Genomic DNA, 19,122 nt, shown 5'->3' with positions numbered 1-19,122 from the left:
TTGGATGATGAGTGACAAAAGTGAAGAATATCAGCCTCGAAACTGGTCAAGCAACATTAACTCAAAGTTGAAATCTAAAAACTTCAATCCTATATAGATACGTAAGTATATAATTGAAGTATTATGATCCACATCCTTCGTTCCATACTAATATTACATTTACACTCTACCAACTACGGTTTATTTATATAAATTATTTTATATTTTTTTTTATGATTATAGAAACTACTCCCAGTAGTTAAAAAAATGGAATAATTACTGTTGAATTTTTTAGTGGACGTATGTGTGATTTTTTTAAAAAATAGGGTGGTTTATGTAAATAATATTAAAGTTTCTGCTGGGTATATATGTTATTTTTTAAAAAATAAGAGTGGTTCGTATAAATAGATCTTAGATCAGGGATGTAGATGCAATTATTCTTATAATTTATTACACATACATACAATTTTACCTAACTATAAAAAAAATATGAATATAAATATGCAGAGTAAAATATACAATAAAATTTGAAGTGGAAATATTGTGTGTATATATATATAGTCAAGGTTCGTATTTTTTTTTACCCTAATTATATTATTACATCAATATTTGAATAAATTAAGAATTATGAAATAACAAATTAATAAAACTTATATAAAAGTGAGACAAACATCCACCCATCCAATAAAACTCAAACAGACAGATTTGTATTTTCGGTATATATATATATATATTAAAAAAAAATTAATATATATATTAAAAATAGCATTTTAAAGATAGCAAATAAATTTAATATATATATATATATTAAAAAAAAATATTTATACTATCTACGTGAGACAAGATAATTATATTAGTCATTCCCAACACATACATCACATTAATGGATTGAATTTTGGGGAGATTGATTTTCAATTCCAGGATGTGTACCACATTCCTTAAATACTAAAGATCTACGTGTGTCCTTTTGAAATAGACGGAATAACGATCTCAACAACCGTTGAAGTGATTTCCACCACCTCCAGCATGTCAAAATTATTTGAAATTTTATTTATTAAATATACATTATATCATATTTTGTTTCTTTTTCTTATGTTGTGTACAAAAAATTTAAAATAAAAAATAATTTACGGTGTTTCTTGATTAATTAAAGTATCTTTTATTTTTTTTGTTAATTATGGCGGTTTTCTACTAAAGTTTTGGTGTGGTGTTTTTAAAAGAATTTTTTTTTTTGTTTGGGGGGGGGGGGATTTGATTACAGTTATATCAGAAATTTCAATCATCAATAAATTTATATACGATAATTGTTAATATTAAATATATAATTAATCAATAATTAACTACTATTTAAAGTAGATGGACTCAAACCCATGACCAGGAGGTCATGGGGTGTTAGTTCGACAACTAAGGTAGATATGATTGGCAAAAAATTTAAATTTATTCTACTAATATTGAAACTATAATGATATAGATGCGGTAATACATTATTACATCATTATGTAAATAAATTGAGCAACTGAATAATAAATCAGGCCAATCAATTCATCAATATAATGATGTAGTAGTTGAAATTCATCAAATTTCAAGTTATTTGAAAATTTTGTCATCAGCAAATACTTTCCGATCAAAAACTGTTTTAAAATCCCAACAAATGCCCTCCTAACTCGAATCAATTAAAAAAAAAAAAACAAAATCACGCATATGGTATAATTTGTATTTAAATAGCTTAAAATAATTAAATATCAAATTAAGCCAAATGTTAACACCATAGCAATAAAAATAAATTGAACTATATATAAAACTATAAAAAAAACCAACTAGACTAATCAAGGGAGAGTCACATAGATATATGTATATATCACTGTTGTGGTCCTAGAAACATTATTGTCCAAGGGAAAATGAGTCCCGCAGCATGACTTTGATTTTGATACTGAAAGAAGAAGAAATTAATGGCATCACTTGTTTTCCAATTTGTCACATCAAATGATCACATTTATGTAACAAAAGATGAAGCTTTTTTTTCCAACTTAATGAAATTAAGGATTCTGATGTAGTAAATTAGTTAGAAACTAAAAAATTGAAACAACAATTCCTCAATTTGTGTGTGTGTGTGTGTGTGTGTAAACCTGTTAGACGACATTAATTGACTATGGACTATATATAATATATGTATGTATGTTCCAGAAAATTTCAAACTAGTTGTTTAGGACTTTTCATGTGTACACATGATCAAAAGGGATAATATATACTAAACAAACAAAGGGGAATCCAAAATAATAACATTAATTATTACAAAAATATAAAAAATAAATTTGTACCCACAAACAACCACATGTAACTCAACTGAATATGTCAGTTATGTATTATTGATCACACATGTTAGTTATGCATTGATATGGGTTGGAAAAAAAAGATAGGTTTTGCCACTTAGAAAACTTACGAGTTAGAAAAATGGTACGACCTAAAGTAAGACTATACACACATTGAAATTCAGAGAAATGTGGTTAAAAGAAAAACAAAGCTAAAATAATGGAGCTCGAATTCCGCCCTAAAAAGAAAGAAAGAATAAGATCGACCTTAAAGAAAACTACCTTTTACCAAATTTTTTGAAATAGAAACTAACCAAAAGATTTCATAAAAATTCCTACGAGAATAATTAGTTAGAAAGAGTTTACAAAAATTTACTATAAGGTCATCTCTCAAGAGTCCTATAAATACCCCAACAAGATTATAATGTAAAAAAATAAAATAAAAGAGAGAGAGAAAGGAAAAAGCAAAGAAATAAAGAATGGTGAGAATTTGATATAGCCAGGAATCCTAAGAAAATCTACTCTAAATTACACGATTTATAAAACATCATATATATATATATATGTATTTGATTAATTAATATGGAATATAAAGATGTTGGAATGCTAAGCTGGTCCACTCTCTTATTTATCCTTGTACTACCACATATATATAAGAGGATTGTGTGGTTAAAGTAGAAAAACGTGTTTGTGTGGTTAAAGTAGAAAAACGCTTATCATCATAAGATGAAAACTAAAAGAGGCAAAGGAGAGCGCCTTAACACACACGAAAATGACTTCATCAGTAGTAACAGCTCCATAACTTATATATTAATTAATGGTATATAACAATAATAAAGTAGAATTTAATTTTAAGGGTATTAATTTGCACTGACACCCACACCCACACCCACACCCACACTCACACCCTCTATATAAAATTATAAAGAATAAGATGACATCAGGGCAGACATACACATATTATGGGTTGAGAGGTTCTCAAGACTAAAATTTGTCATCAACCCAAACCCCAATCTTCCAAACAAATTAACAGTGCCAATATATATTTACTTGGCATCACTCAGTCAAAAAAAGACATCTACAATTTTGAGATCACAATTACACACAGTAGCTAATTAATTAAGCTGGTAGCAGCATAAACAAAAAAGCAATCGTCATGCCTGACCCTCCTTAAAACTTTTCCCTAATTATTAGATATCTGCTTACGTACCTACTACTTAATTCCTTTCTAATTCCAACTCCAAGGGGACCTGCATCCATCATGCACAATGACCTCCACCCCACCTCCAGGGATTTCAATTTTAAGTACAGTATACCACAAATTAATAAACATGGTCAATCATGCTTTTAATTACATTAATTATTTTCTACAACAAGTTTATATTATTTTTGCAACAAATCATATTTTGCAAACCAATTTTCCTTATTAACAGATGTCTTGTGTTCATAAATATCTGTAATTATGGGTTATGGTCAACCATAATTTTAATTAAATTAATGTTAATGAATTTCTATAACAAATTTATCTTTTAATAACAAATCATGATTTAAAAATGAATATTTCCTTAGTAAAATTTAATATTTACCATAAATATCAATCAACCACTCTACCATTTTTTTTTAAAATAATAATAAAAAATTCAAAATTCTAAGAATTCAGAATTTTAGTAACAAAAAAGTAATAATAATAAAAGAAGCAATTGGAGCAAAAGACCACCTTCCCATAAATGAATTTTATGTCACCTATTTACATATACTATGACTTAGCCTGAACTGGATTCAATTTAAATTTGAATATTTAGGCGATGTATATAGATATAAACCTGTTAATTTTCAGTGCTCTAATGATTGATTAGAAAAAAATTGTTATCTAAATTAAATTAAATTAATTATATAATAAATTATCATATAATTGCTTACTTTATTTAAATTATACACCAGTTACATAATATATTTATCATATAATTAATTCTAATATAATAAAACATGATGTGTATTAAAATTTTCCTAAAAATTCACACTCACAAAAGTTGGCTCCTTTGCGGAGCTACTTAGCGTAGAGCACTAAAATAAATAATTTTTTAATTTCTAGAAAACTATTTTATATTTGCATGGATGGCAACAAACGCCCCGTCAACGGACAACGGCGAGCGCCCCCATCCTTCCGCTTCAAGAAACGCGATGCATAGTGAGAACTCGTATACCTTTCCATTCCAAGAACAGGTGCAGTGCACCCTGATTCTTGCTGACATTCCGTTATTACTCGCTCCTGACGTTGTTTTTGTTTTACCTTATTTGTCACCACGTCAACACAAACGTGTTTCCTTGCTTTTTTCTTAACCTTAATACTCCCTAAAGTCTTAATAAATTTCAAACTCCCCCCTCCCCTACCTCTATATATAACCCCTCACTTCGTATCTTCACTCAAAACCTCGTCCCCCAGCCCAGACTTATAAGAAGACTTTCAGAAACTCAATTGATATCAATTTCCGTTGCTTATTTTAAAATCCATACCTCTGGAATACTGTTCTGTTCGCCCAAATGCCGAGAAAAGGAATGAGGAGTTTGTGCTTTTCCCCTAAAATTTCCTCTTCTTCTTCTTCTCCCCCTTCTCATTTTGCTTCTCCTTCACGCTTCGCTTTTTCGCCGTCGCGGCCCAGCTTCTCCGACTCGGTGATGGATCGGACTCTCGAATTGGCTGAGCCCATCATCAAGAAATGGAACCCTGAGACCACTACCTTTGCTCGGGTTACTTCTCTCTTCTACGAGAACCGGAGGGAGGCCAGAGACTTCATCAAAACCGTCAACAATTTGCAGAAGGCTATGCACTTTCTGGCGACCGAGAATTCGAGCTCCGATAAATTAGTTCGGGCGCAGAGTCTGATGCAAATCGCGATGAAGAGACTCCAGAAGGAGTTTTACCAGATTCTGTCCATGAATCGGGCTCTTCTGGACCCTGAATCAGTCTCGACTCGGTCATCGCGTACCTCCACCGGTTCGAGCACATCCGATTACGATGACGATGATGATGATATCAGAGTTGCCAATGAGTCGATTTCCGAAGTGGAAGATGTTTCAACTGCTGCCATGGCGGACTTGAAATTGATTGCTGAATGCATGATTTCTTCGGGTTACGCCAAAGAGTGCTTGAAAATATACAAGATTATTCGGAAATCTATTGTTGATGAAGGCATATACAAGCTTGGAGTGGAGAAGTTTACTTCTTCTCAGATTCATAAAATGGACTGGGAAGTTGCGGAATTGAGGATTAAGAACTGGCTCAATGCCGTGGTAACTGCAGTGAAAACTCTCTTCAACGGGGAGAGAATTCTCTGCGATTACGTCTTCTCCAGTTCCGATTCCATCAGAGAGTCGTGCTTTACAGAAATCACAAGAGAAGGAGCCATGATTTTGTTCGGATTTCCAGAAAATGTGGCGAAACATAGCAAAAAATCTCCGGAGAAAGTTTTCCGTGTTCTGGATATGTACGCTGGAATCTCCAACAACTGGCCGGAGATTGATTCCATTTTCTCATTCGAATCAACCACCAACATCAAGTCGCAGGCGCTGACGTCACTCATCAAACTCGGAGAGTTCGTTCGCTCCGCGTTGAATGACTTTGAGTCGGTTATTCTAAAGGACTCCTCAAAATCGCCAGTAGCCGGCGCCGGGATCCACTATCTGACCATCGACGCGATGAATTATCTCTCAATTCTCTCCGACTACAGCAACATTTTGTCAGACATCCTGGCTGATTCGCCGCCGCCAGCGAAGAATTTATTGCCGGAATCCTATTTCGGATTCTCCGACTCCGACGAATCTCCGGCACCGGCTATATCTCTCAAAATGGCATGGCTCATTCTGGTCCTTCTCTGCAAACTCGACACCAAAGCAAAGTACTACAAAGACGTTTCTCTAGCTTACTTGTTCCTCGCCAACAATCTGCAGTACGTCGTCGTAAAGGTCCAAACCTCAAACCTCAGGTACCTCCTCGGCGATCAATGGCTAACGAAACACGAATCCAAGGTCAAACAGTTTGCGTCGAACTACGAGCGGCTAGGGTGGGGCCACGTGATCGACTCCCTCCCCTCCGATCCGGCGGCTGCGATGACTCCTGACAAAGTCAAAGAAATTTTCAAGAAATTTAACACGTCGTTTGACCAGGCGCACAAGAAGCAGGCTATCTGCGTCGTACCTGATAGCAAGCTCCGCGATCATATAAAGATTTCTATCGCGAGAAAGATACTTCGATTATACCGCGAGTTTTACAATGCACACAGGCAGACGATGGAAAGAGAGAGAAATTCCGCATCTGTGGTCAGATATGCCCCTGAGGATGTTGGACATCACCTGTCTGATCTTTTTTTTGGTCACGTTGATTCAGGGAGTTCTTCGTCATTTGAGTCGTCCCCTTCCCATTCACAACCGCCGCGATATCGCCGAGATATGAGATATTAAATTATTTGATTGTTTTTCTCCCTCCAATTGTTTGGATTGTATATGATAGATTTGGTACATAATGTATCACCTACTGCAGGTGATAAGTGAGTGAATATATACAAATATACAAATTTTATCGAATATATACGTTCGATATATTTCAATTCTAGAAAGCTCAAATAAATTATCGTTATTACATTTTATATAAGATTGGAATAGAGATTTCAAAAAAATAATCAATTACATCACAAAATACGGTGTTATACTTATAGTGTAATTAAATTAATATGGATGGACCTAATCTAAATAAATTAAAATTAAATATTTTCAATATAAATGATTTGAGGGCAATTATATTTACTTTTGAATTAACATAAACTATTTATATATTTTGTATAATCATAAAAAACTACTCTATTTTTGTAATAATTTTGATATTTTTGAAGTGTTATGTGTAATTGTCTAAAAATAATAATAATGTAAACAGACCAGAATGCAAATATAATTATTCCATAATTTAATCATAGACATGGAATAGTTCTTGGCAAGAATTTACAAGTGGGACCCGAGAAAGATGAATTTTGCAATGGTACGCCCACATGGACCAAGCATTTCGCTTTCAAGAAAATATTAATTGGGTGGAGGTCCAGAAAGGGCACTTTCACTCTGTAGTGTTAAAATAAGAAAAGGGGGTGTTGAAGCAGAAGCTGAGGGTGAGGAGATGGCGTGAAGTGACGAGAAATCAGACATGCATATAAAAAACTCTGGATTTTGAATGTTAGAAAAGAACAAGGATGTTGTGGGTGACGTGCAGCAGCTCCTACTTTGCCGGTCATAACGTTGAAAAACGGCGATGCATGTCATATCGTTGAAATTGATAACATACACGTGAATGTTCTTCATCATCCCTTGTCTTGGTCAAATAACGATTCCTTGCGCATATTTCTTCAACTCTCCTTTATTATTATTATTATTTTTGGTATTATTTTCTTTTTCAAAGAGCTAAATTAGTTGCTTATAAACAAGTAAAATTTACTTTCAACTAGAATTTTACGGATTGGTTAGGTGTAAGTACGTGGATGATATCCCACGTATACGTGAATTGTCGAATCAAAATATAATAATAATGTCATAAATGGAAATAATTATATCATTGTATATAATCCGACGGTCTATATCAAATCTATCTTTCCATCTCCTGTTTTCCTAGTTCTTAGTCAAACACAGAGTGCAATTTCCAATAAATGATTTCATCAACTCTCATAATCTGAAAGCAAGACTACATAGGAATCGCCGATCAGCAAGGACCAGAATGTATGGAATCCCAGTTTGGGAATAATTCAACAATTCTGACAGACAATTCATCCCCAGTTATTCCCTGCACCGGTTTCTTGGAAAGGAATGACACTCGGAATGAACTCAAATCTAAAAAGAGCCCCAGAAAAAGTCATCATTTGATGCAAACCACTGCTCTTCCTCATTCTTGGACCAGTCATTTTCCAGACAGCATGCAATTCATAACTTTATTATAGCATCTCGGATGTAAGCAGACAGTACTCCCACCAACCATCCGTTTACTTCAACAGTTAATAACTCTGAATACAAATTGTTTAAGGATAGTCCGTAGCATATTGCTTGAATTAGTAAGTCAAGCTATTATTCACATTAACAATGTGCATTGAACTAACTACACGTCACTCGTGATTGAATAGAAACAGAAATGAAACAAAACGTAAATACAACATGACGTTTCCACATCCCATATATAGTCTAGCATTGAGCAGGCGAGTCGCCGATAATGGCATATTCGTGAGTGCTATATACTTAACATTGATATCCCCTGAGATTCGTGTGTACTAAAGAAAACTTCAGTTTTGAAAGTTTCACTACATCGTCTGTAATTATGTTTTATACTACAGATTACCTATGGAACTAGGTGACCAGAGATGAATCACGGTGCAGTGTCATTTTCAAAACTGATGGGGCTTTTTTATATTACGTCCAAACCTCAGGGGTATTTATGTAGTTGTCCATAAATAAAACTAAGTTACTGCAGGGGAGGTAGTGGGATAGCCTGCCATCCCGTGCAGTGTTGAAGAAAATGTTTCAGATCTTCAGACGGTGCTTCAACTGTCCATGTCTCGTAGTATTCACTAGGATGAAATACAGAAGTCTCACTCGGAAGGGGCGTCAAGCCTGGTTGAGTTCCATCAAGAAAAACATCGCCTTCAGATCTAATGCAGCCAGTACAGTCCTCGTCCTTGTCAGCTGCCTACAGAGCAAATCGCAAAAAAATCTGTCACATTATTGAACATCAACATATGACTTATCTTGCATAGATGAGGAATGAACATCCCAGTATACTCGATTAATAGAGACTATTACTCTGCCATATTCAGTACTGAGAACAAGTTTAAAAAAAAAGTTTAAAACAGAAGGCACACTATCATAGACAACAAAGAAAGGCATCCCATTATACCTTTTCTATGTAATATTTAAAGGCCACCTTCTTTTGGCCAGCTTCATAAAAGTTACATTGCGAGTATATCTACATGGGAAAAAGAAATCATCTTATCAATAAACAAAATATTTTATCAAAAAAAATATCCAACAAGAAAATACCCAACATAATCATCACCTGTGACTCCACACTAGCACAAACAGCATAGATTCCCCAATCTCTAGTGTAATTATTGTACAAATGTACTTTCCCGAATCTAACACGTGGATGCCGTTGTCGAGTCCCATCAAAGAAACAATGGTGGATGGTAACTCTTATGCATCTGTCAAATGTGTGGGAAGGATCAGCTCCAATGAGCATGGTTTTGTCGTGATTTGCAAAGTAACACCTGAATGCAAAAACTGAAGGTTAAGAATACCGAAAGACAAGTAACACTCAGATTTAATTTGGAATTCAAAGCTAACCGAGAAATGGTAATATCTGTGCTCCCTCTGGTTATATCTATCAGTCCGTCATCATAATCACTGAGGCTGCAACGATCTATCCAAATATGTTGTGAATTTGGTTTTATCTGAATTCCATCAATATCATGTCCCCTACCCCCCTCAAATACTAGATTGCAGACAATCACATGTTCACACTCCTTCAAGCGCAGACCTTTCCCAGTGAATTTAATTCTTTGACCACGCCCATCAATGGTCTTATAAGAGGATACAAGCAAATAAGATGAGAGCTCAATGGTGCCTGAAACTTCAAATATGATCCACAGAGGTTCTTTTCTACGGCATCCATCGCGTAGTGAACCTGGCCCATCATCTGGAAGTACATATAAGAGGTTAATAAATTGCAAAATCAGTAAGAATAAAACAATGACATCAACAGATTAGCTGCTTTTCCTAGGTCATACTTATGGCGATGACACAGTATAATTGCTTTCTGTATGAAAAGCATCGACGTCACTCCTTAGGGAGAACAAAAGCATCATTTCTTCAAAGAATACACCAAAGGAATATAAAGATAATGACAAAGCATATGTCCACAACCACGGAAAAAAGAGAGAAGTAACAAACGCATGGAAAGTACTGAGTAGACGTAGAAACAGAAACTGCGACCCTGAAACTGGAGTGACTTTGTAACTCCAGAAGCTTCTCATAGGCCAGGCTTTCCAGCATGTCAGCATCTATGGAAGAGAGTGGCAGTAAGCTAAAATGATTCTTTCCAGGGGTTGGTTGTCCAATAGGTATGCAGTCTTCTCCAACAATTGGGTGCTTGTTTTATGTGACAAAGTTCTTCAGGACAATCATGGAAAAGGATAACACTAGTAACAGAATAGTGAATGACAATAGTGGCAGCCAAAATTCTTCACAGAAAAGGCATAAATTTATCATCTCATCTCATATTTGCAATCATACAAATCTTATAATTACTATTTGATATGAAAACAAAGATTTTCAATTTAGAGAAAAGCTCCGAAAACTCCATTTCAAGGCATCAACTAGATGTTAACGCCACAAACTACAGATCCAAATGGCACTGGTCGAAGTACCAGAAAATCCTAGAAGCAGCCTTCTCCAAGAAACGAATCCTAGAAACGCAACCAGATACACAGAAAACTCAAATCTTTTGCATCCAAGAAACTCTAAAGATTAGTCCTTCCCGCATTCCAAAAATCTTTCATAGCCCACACAAAAATGCATCAACATTAACCAGATAAATCCTTTTCTCCCACCAAAACTACAACACAAAAAATCAAACACTTTACAACCAATTACAACAGCCCAAAACGATTTAACAACCAAAACAACAAACAATCAACAATTTGTATGAATTCTCCTTACCTGCTAGGGTGGTGACACGGTAAACGTCGCCGTGCTGGCCGCCGACGGCAAAACGCCCGAAGCCCTCAGCTTGTCCAACTAGTGCCCGCAAGCTGGAATCGACATGGCCGTACGGTAGACGTAATCCCGGGTAGGAATTCTCAATAGGGGTTGTGATACTTGGTCCCGAATTTTCAGCATTTTCCCCGTATTTATAGGAAGGACGACGGTGGCTCCTGCGGTGTCCGGGGTTCGAGTGACGCCCGTGGTGATTTCCCATTTGAGAGATCGTCAGAACACTTCTCAGATGGATATGAAACTGAAATCAACCGATCTTCTTGATCAATTTCCAAAGTTTCCAACTTTTATAGTGGAGCAAAGGTGAAAAACATGAACCGGATCGACGCTTTAAATCTACTTTGATCAGCAATTGCCCCCAACAGTCCAGGGACATTGCTGAAACAACTTTACCGAATTTGATTTTGCCCCCTCAACTACAATAATTTGCACTCTACCCCTCGATTCATGTATGTAGTCTAATTATTTTGTTTAACATGTGCTTAATAAGCAAATATTAAAAATTAAGTGATAAAAAAATAGAATGAACTAATCAGAGCTCTTTTAAAATTTAGCATAGTTATAAATACATTTATATTATTTAAAAAATTATTAATATCCTATTATTCTGACGATTTCTAACAATTAACCAAAATTCGCTAATTTCTCTTAAATTTTCATCTATTTCTATGTGAATTGTTCAAAATGTACTTATGAATTATGAATTATAATTTATTTAAATTTTAAGTGTTTTTATGAATTAAGTGAAAACTTGTTCACAATTTTTCATCCACCTCGTTCGATCTGTTTATAATTTTTATAAAAAAAAAATAACTAAGAAAGAAAAAAATACAACAAGAACAAAATTGATAATTTGAAATCAGGATTATTTATAATTTTTTAAATAATGATAAGATATTCATAATTATATAAACTTGATATTAGCTTATGGTAATTTATTATAAAAAAATATTATTTTATGGAAAAAATGTATTATAAAGTATTATAAGTTATACATATTTTGTCAATTAGAATTAATTAATTTAATATAGATGTGCTTGAAGTTGATAAAGAATATAAACAAATATATAAAATATAGATACATAGATACAAACATTATTGTTAACTAACTGATTCAAAATGTGGTTGAGTGAATGGAGAATGACAAAGGTAGGCCCGGCGGCATTAGCATGCCATAGCTATTCCCACCCACCTTTATAAATTCACTTTTCACCGCCAACACCACCACCACCTCCTCTCCTCCACCGCCGTCCGCCGTTCTCCTCCGCGTCTGCGGACGACTTATATGTCCAATTACATATACAACCCTATCAGACCAAGGACAAGCAAGAAATAATGATTCGTTAGGCGGAGAAATCAAGATCAAGAATACCAGAAACAGACGTTTCCGTCACCATGGGTTCCATCCATGAACAAGGTAAGTGTTTGCGAATCTAATTAGAAACACCTTCATTTCAATGTCTATCTGTTTCCAGATCAATTTATTACGTTCTATCAGCTTAATTCTACGGATTGCAACTCGAAATTAACAATTTCGGATTAAACATTGAGTAGGGATAGTTTATTTTTATCTCATATGCTTCGGATTCTGATGATTAATCTGTCAAATAGGCGTGAGAGATCTTGAAACGGGCTCAAATGTCGAGCCCCCTTCGCCATTACCCTCACCCTCGCCGTCGCCGCGTGCGCTGCCCTTGGTAGTATCAAATTCTAGCAAATCATTAGCCGCTTCAAATTCCGGCAAGGCTCTGGTGGTCTCAAACTCTGGCAAAGCCTTAGTTGTTTCCAACTCCGGTAAAAAAATGGACCAATCAGGGAAGAAGAAGTATGTGAAGCAGGTGACGGGCCGGCACAATGACACGGAGCTCCATCTAGCTGCCCAGAAGGGCGATGTGGAGGCAGTGAGGCAGATAATGGGAGAAATCAATGATCAAATGCTTAAGACTCTTGGGGGGGCTGAGTTTGACGCTGAGGTGGCGGAGATCAGGGCGGCTGTGGTGAATGAAATCAATGAATTGGGGGAGACAGCTCTTTTCACAGCAGCTGAGAGGGGGTGCATTGATGTGGTGAAGGAGTTGTTGCCTTACTCAACAAGAGAAGGAATTAGGCTGAAGAATAGCTCGGGTTTTGATCCGTTACACATTGCTGCAAGTCGAGGGCATCGTGGTAATTTGAGCTCTTTCTTCCTCTTAGTCCAAAAGATTGATATGAGTATGCCATTTTTGATTGGGAGATAGAATGATGGTTGTATGCTAAGACTTTCAATGTTTTTTGGGAGAAAAACATGTTCATGTTTGAAATTAGTATAGTACTACTAGTTTAGCTTTTAGTCGAAGAGGGTGAGAGGCATGTAAACTAGATCGTTGGCGGAATGCGGTGGCCTGTAACAGCCAACAGAAACTGGTGAATGGACAATTGATCATGGCATTGTTTGTCTGATGAGGAAATGAGCTTGATGGTTTAGAACACTTACTTAGGATCTCAATTTTAACATTGCATATCAAACTGAAGGTTCTTCAAAGTTATGGATATCGTTTTACCCACCCATCTTTGTATGCTCATTTTCTTTAGGGACGATTTAATATTGGTGTTTCTCTTGTTGGAAAACATGACTTTGTTGCAAGGATAAAAACAAATCTGTATATTTCTCATCCATCTCTTATATATTCCTACGTGTTATTTTGCAGATATTGTCCACATACTCCTAGAGCATGATCCAGCGTTAAGCAAAACATTTGGTCAATCAAATGCGACTCCTCTAGTATCTGCAGCAACAAAAGGCCATCTGGCAGTTGTTAATGAATTGCTTGCAAGGGATTCAAGCTTGCTAGAGATACCAAGATCCAATGGTAAAAACGCCTTACATTTGGCTGCCCGCCAAGGGCACGCAGATGTCGTCAAAGAACTGCTGAAGAAGGACCCTCAATTGGCCAGAAGAACTGATAAGAAAGGACAAACTGCTCTCCACATGGCTGTAAAAGGCGTTAGTTGTGCGGTGGTGAAGTTGCTTCTGCAGGCAGATAGAGCCATTGTGATGCTCCCGGACAAATTTGGCAACACTGCATTACATATTGCTACCAGGAAAAAGCGTGCTGAGGTATTGGATGCTTTTGATGCTGCTCCCAATTTGAAAATTTGATCCTATTCAATCCTTCATCTATCACCATTGGTTCCTAATATTCATGTTAAAAATAAAAATTAGCCTAAGCAAAGCTATAAAATGTTGTGTTCCAGTCTTCAGTTTTGCCTTACCTTCAAACAGTAGAGAATTTACCTCTACACTGCCGATTATGATAGTTCAAAAGCTAAAGCTATCATTAAGAGTGAACTCTGATATGGTAGTTGCAACCTAGCTGATCTTACTTTAATCGTCTTCTCTTCCTTTATATTATTCTGCAAAATCTTGTCTGTTATATTATGTTTTTCCCCACATATAGATCATTTGAGTCTTCAGAAGCATAAGCACTTTGATCTTTGTACTTCTACTATTACAGGTTTGTTGCATTAGAATTATTTGTATGGTAAGAATGCTTCCTCTTTCACTTGCGGTTGCAGCTTTTGGACAACTCGTCTTTCGTGTTGTTGGAGCTGGAAAATTGTTTTTGATGGTGATTTAATTATATATATCTCATTGGTATATTGTGCAGATTGTGAATGAGCTCTTACTGCTTCGTGACACAAATGTTAATGCGTTGTCCCGAGACCACAAAACTGCGTTGGACATAGCGGAAGGACTCCCACTATCCGAAGAGACTCTGGAAATAAAACAGTGCTTGACTCATTATGGTGCAGTCAGAGCCAATGAACTTAACCAACCTCGGGACGAGCTTCGAATAACTGTCTCAGAAATTAAGAAGGATGTACATACTCAGCTTGAACAAGCTCGTAAAACAGACAAAAATGTAAATGGTATTGCAAAGGAGCTAAGAAAGCTCCACAGAGAAGGAATAAACAATGCTACCAATTCAGTGACCGTGGTGGCAGTCCTATTTGCCACAGTTGCTTTTGCCGCCATCTTTACTGTTCCTGGAGGAGACGACTACAATGGGGAGGCCGTGATGGTAAGCAGTGTGCCTTTCAAGGTATTCTTCATTTCTAACGCCGTCGCCCTTTTCACTTCCTTGGCTGTCGTTGTTGTACAAATCACAGTCGTTAGAGGTGAAATAAAATCCGAGAGGCGGGTTGTGGAGGTGATCAATAAGTTGATGTGGTTGGCCTCGGTTTGCACTACGGTGGCTTTCATTGCTTCCTCTTACATTGTCATTGGGCGGCGTTATAGATGGGCTGCCATTCTTGTGACTGTTATAGGGGCAGTAACAATGGCAGGGGTTCTAGGTGCTATGACATTTTATGTGGTGAAATCCCGAAGGATACGGAGAGTGAGGAAGAGGGAGAAGTATTCGAGGAGTGGAACAAGCTCATGGCGACACACTGACACCGATTCGGAAGTGAATCCAATATATGCTATTTAATGGAAGCCATATTTTTGGACTGGATTTTGATTATTCAATAAGGAGTTTCTATGTTAAAACTACATCCTGAAGAAAGAGATCAACAACATGATATCATGCAGGCCTACTCACCTCATGGTTCTTGAGGTCTTTAGGTTCCCCTCATGGTTCTTGAGGTCTTAGGTTCCCCTCATGGTTCTTGAGGTCTTAGGTTCATGTTATGACAGCAAAGTGCAACATAAAAGTATTGTTTATCCAATATCAATGATCATGAATTTGATCCTAAATAGTTTCTTCCTCTCATTGTACATCTAGGCACACATGCAACTCCGAATTACCCTGTTGTAAAGTTCTTGACAACTTTATCTCATTTACTGTCTCGAGTACTCTGTGTTGACAATTTAACACTCCAAGACCAAGTGATCTTCGAAAGCATGAAACCCCACCACCAGAAATGGAGATTAAACAACAAGGCTGTCTTTTTCCCATGACTCATAATGTCTGACCTTTTACTACACTACAAACTCAGTGTCAACAACAGGCCACATATTTTAAAACCCATAGGCCCACCCTCCACGAGGGGACCCCTCATCAGCAGGCGGGCTTGACCTTGACTTTACAAGTTTTTTAAGCTTTAGGGTCAACCATCAACTAACCCCCCAAATTCCCTTTTTCTTTTTTATCCTTCTGTTAATCTTTTTCAATGTGCAATTATGTACTATATTGAAGTTTTCAAATAATTCACCAAAATGGTCTTCACTTATTGAAAAATGACATTAAATTCTAATATATTTTTCTATTGTTTCAATTCTTTCTTGTGGAAACTTCTATTTTCACCTCTGAAAATTAAGTCCTTCCACAACCTAAATAATTCTCGGGAATTTTAACTCCAGCCCTGGTTCTTTATTTGCGGCCTTGCACCATGCATTAGCATATTCTATTAAGCATTTCTTGCCCGGAAAATGATAGAATTAGGAATGGAAAAACCAGTCACATGCCACTTGATTCACTAATCATTGTTAATTTCTATTTGATACAGTATGTGATAAGGTTGTTATCTTTCCTGTAATAATAATACAAAATATGGGACAATAATGCTGCAGATTTGCTGTTTTAATAATAATAACAAATAACAAGCGAGTAGCAAACCATGTGTTGGCTTTTCGTAGCTTTCTTTGCCACTCGTTCTATGGCACTGTTACTTCACCTGTCTGTCTCTTGTCTTTTGTGAATGATTTATCATTACTGTTCCTCCAAACTCCAAAGAAAAACTTCCAGCTGCAAGATCGTACTGAAAGAACCTTCAATCTCTATTGGGTTCATGAAATTTCAGGTAAATGATCTTCCAGCAAATTAGTGATCTTTTGCTGCCTTACTTATGCCGTCAAGCATATGATTGCTTTTTCATCTTCTGTGAAATGGAGTAACTTCACTATGTTGGGGAGTTTTGAATTTATTGCTTTGCTGCTGAAAATCTGCAGTTTTTCGATTTTCCAGGAGGAAATGATTGCTGATTGTTGACATAAAGCTATATCCGCGTGGAAATACGAGTGAATCCGTAGTGAGATTGTGAACAGAATTTCACGTGTTTTGGTGCGGATGGTGCCAGATATCACAAAACTCAGAAATAATTTCCAATATTCTCGGCGTGCTTCATGGTAGCATTATACACACCTGAATTTTATGCACAAGATGATATTTTTCTGATACCCGCGATTGAAATTTGATCTGGGTTTCTAGTCTTCTGAATTTCTGTTCAAGATGAGGCCGTACAAGTGAAATTTGATCTGGGTCTTTAAGGAACAAAGATTTGATAGGAAAAGGGGAGGTCAGAGTTTTCAGTTGTGATTGAGTTCGATGGAAGCACCAGATGGGCAGCAGAGCTTCCACAAGAAGCAGATGAAAAAGCAGTTAACCGGAAAACGAGACGACACTGAACTTCATTCAGCAGCAAGAGCTGGAAATTTGGAAGTGGTTTTGGAGATTATTGGTGGAAGTGGGGAAGAAGAGTTGAAGAAGCTGTTGTCTAAGCAGAATCAATCAGGCGAAACGGTGCTTTATGTTGCTGCTGAGTGCGGTCATGTTGATCTTGTGGAGGAGATGATCAAATATTATGACATCGGTTCTGCTGCCATCAAAGCTAGAAATGGTTATGATGCTTTCCATATTGCTTCGAAGCTAGGGAATCTTGGTAAAGCTTCACTGCATTTTGATCTGTTTTTACTCTTCATATGTTAGTTTGCTTGTTGGTCAATTTGACTTCCCTGCATATGAGTCTAAAGAAAAAAGCTTGTGGAGAATACTGATATTTTGCCTATGGTAATTGGTAAATATGGATTTGGTTGAGATTTCTGAAACAAAAGATTTTTTATTGCAGGAGTACTGAGGATTCTCTTGGAGGCTATGCCCCAACTTTTGGCCACCGTTGATCAAGCAAACACGACACCACTGCACACTGCTTCAGCACAAGGACATGTTGAGGTGGTTGATTTTCTATTGGAGAGAAATAGCAGTCTGGCTACTATAGCAAGAAATAATGGTAAAACGGCTCTTCATTCTTCTGCAAGAAATGGTCATTCTGAGGTGGTGAAGGCCCTTTTGAGCAAAGAACCTGGAATTGCAACGTGGAGCGATAAGAAGGGACAGACCGCCCTTCATATGGCAGTTAAGGGCAATAGTACTAAAGTGGTCGACGAGCTTATTGCTTCAGATGCGACTTTATTGACCATTGTTGACGGAAAGGGAAATACGGCATTGCATATAGCGACTCGAAAGGGTCGTCCACAGGTAAAACTGTTTTCCCCTGTTTTATAATTTTAGGAGGATGGAGCGTTCCTTATTGCAATTAACGGCAACTATATACAGATTCATGTAGTGTCATGTAAGCTTGTAATGCTAGAGTAAGGTTATTGAAGCTAACTAATGAACTGATTAAAGGTTGCACAGGTTATTGTTACTTGTTTTCTGTTATTGAGGTTAAGAATGCCACATGTGTAAGCTGTTCTGTTTCACACACTGATATAGAAAGGACAAAGACATGAAACTTCACAAATCAAGCCATAGATTCTGCAATGAGATATACAAACTAATTTTCATACTAAACCTGCAGATTGTTCAAACTTTACTGAAACACAAAGGGATTAATAAAGAAGCCATTAACAAGTCAGGGGAGACTGCTTTTGACACTGCTGAGAAAACGGGGCGTTCAGAGATAGCTAGTATTCTGCGAGAGTGTGGAGTTAAGAGTGCAAAATCTTTAACACCACAACCACCGGCAAGTGCAGCAAGAGAACTGAAACAGACTGTAAGTGACATAAAACATGAGGTTCATGACCAGCTTGAGCACACCCGTCAAACCCGAAGACGGGTACGTGGTATTGCCAAGAGGCTCAATAAAATGCAATCGGAAGGGCTTAACAATGCGATAACCTCAACAACAGTTGTTGCCGTTCTTATTGCCACTGTTGCCTTTGCTGCCATTTTTACTCTTCCAGGTCAGTATGTGGATGACCCGAAAAACGTTCCTCCTGGATTCTCTCTAGGAGAAGCAAATATTGCACCAAATATTGAATTCACAACTTTCTTGA

General features: G+C 36.6%; 3 protein-coding genes across 3 annotated transcripts in view; 2 read left to right on the top strand and 1 right to left on the bottom strand.

Moving 5' to 3' along the window:
* On the top strand, positions 4,705 to 6,884 carry LOC105161433 (exocyst complex component EXO70A1-like). Its single transcript, XM_011079115.2, has one exon. The coding sequence runs from the start codon at positions 4,830 to 4,832 to the stop codon at positions 6,744 to 6,746; it is 1,917 nt and encodes a 638-aa protein (XP_011077417.1). The 5' UTR covers positions 4,705 to 4,829; the 3' UTR covers positions 6,747 to 6,884.
* LOC105161432 (probable pectate lyase 4) lies at positions 8,283 to 11,440 on the bottom strand. Its single transcript, XM_011079114.2, has 5 exons — positions 11,028 to 11,440; positions 9,654 to 10,005; positions 9,367 to 9,577; positions 9,208 to 9,276; positions 8,283 to 9,000 (listed from the first exon to the last, which is right to left on the bottom strand). The coding sequence occupies exons 1-5, from the start codon at positions 11,284 to 11,286 to the stop codon at positions 8,776 to 8,778; spliced, it is 1,116 nt and encodes a 371-aa protein (XP_011077416.1). The 5' UTR covers positions 11,287 to 11,440; the 3' UTR covers positions 8,283 to 8,775.
* Positions 12,191 to 19,122, top strand: part of LOC105161491 (ankyrin repeat-containing protein ITN1-like) — a 7,334-nt gene continuing 402 nt past the window's right edge. Inside the window, 8 exon segments of the mRNA XM_020693883.1 lie at positions 12,191 to 12,501; positions 12,696 to 13,250; positions 13,772 to 14,181; positions 14,732 to 15,553; positions 17,384 to 17,726; positions 17,913 to 18,322; positions 18,645 to 19,120; position 19,122. The exon segment at position 19,122 is cut by the window's right edge and continues 402 nt beyond it. Of these exon segments, the coding sequence (XP_020549542.1) occupies positions 12,480 to 12,501; positions 12,696 to 13,250; positions 13,772 to 14,181; positions 14,732 to 15,553; positions 17,384 to 17,726; positions 17,913 to 18,322; positions 18,645 to 19,120; position 19,122 (3,039 nt within the window). The 5' untranslated portion in view covers positions 12,191 to 12,479.

Source organism: Sesamum indicum, linkage group LG5 (genome assembly GCF_000512975.1).
Source record: "Sesamum indicum cultivar Zhongzhi No. 13 linkage group LG5, S_indicum_v1.0, whole genome shotgun sequence".
Taxonomy (NCBI): Eukaryota; Viridiplantae; Streptophyta; class Magnoliopsida; order Lamiales; family Pedaliaceae; genus Sesamum; species Sesamum indicum.
The sequence above is the reverse complement of the archived record's forward strand: the minus strand, read 5'-3'. Positions and strand labels throughout refer to the sequence as shown.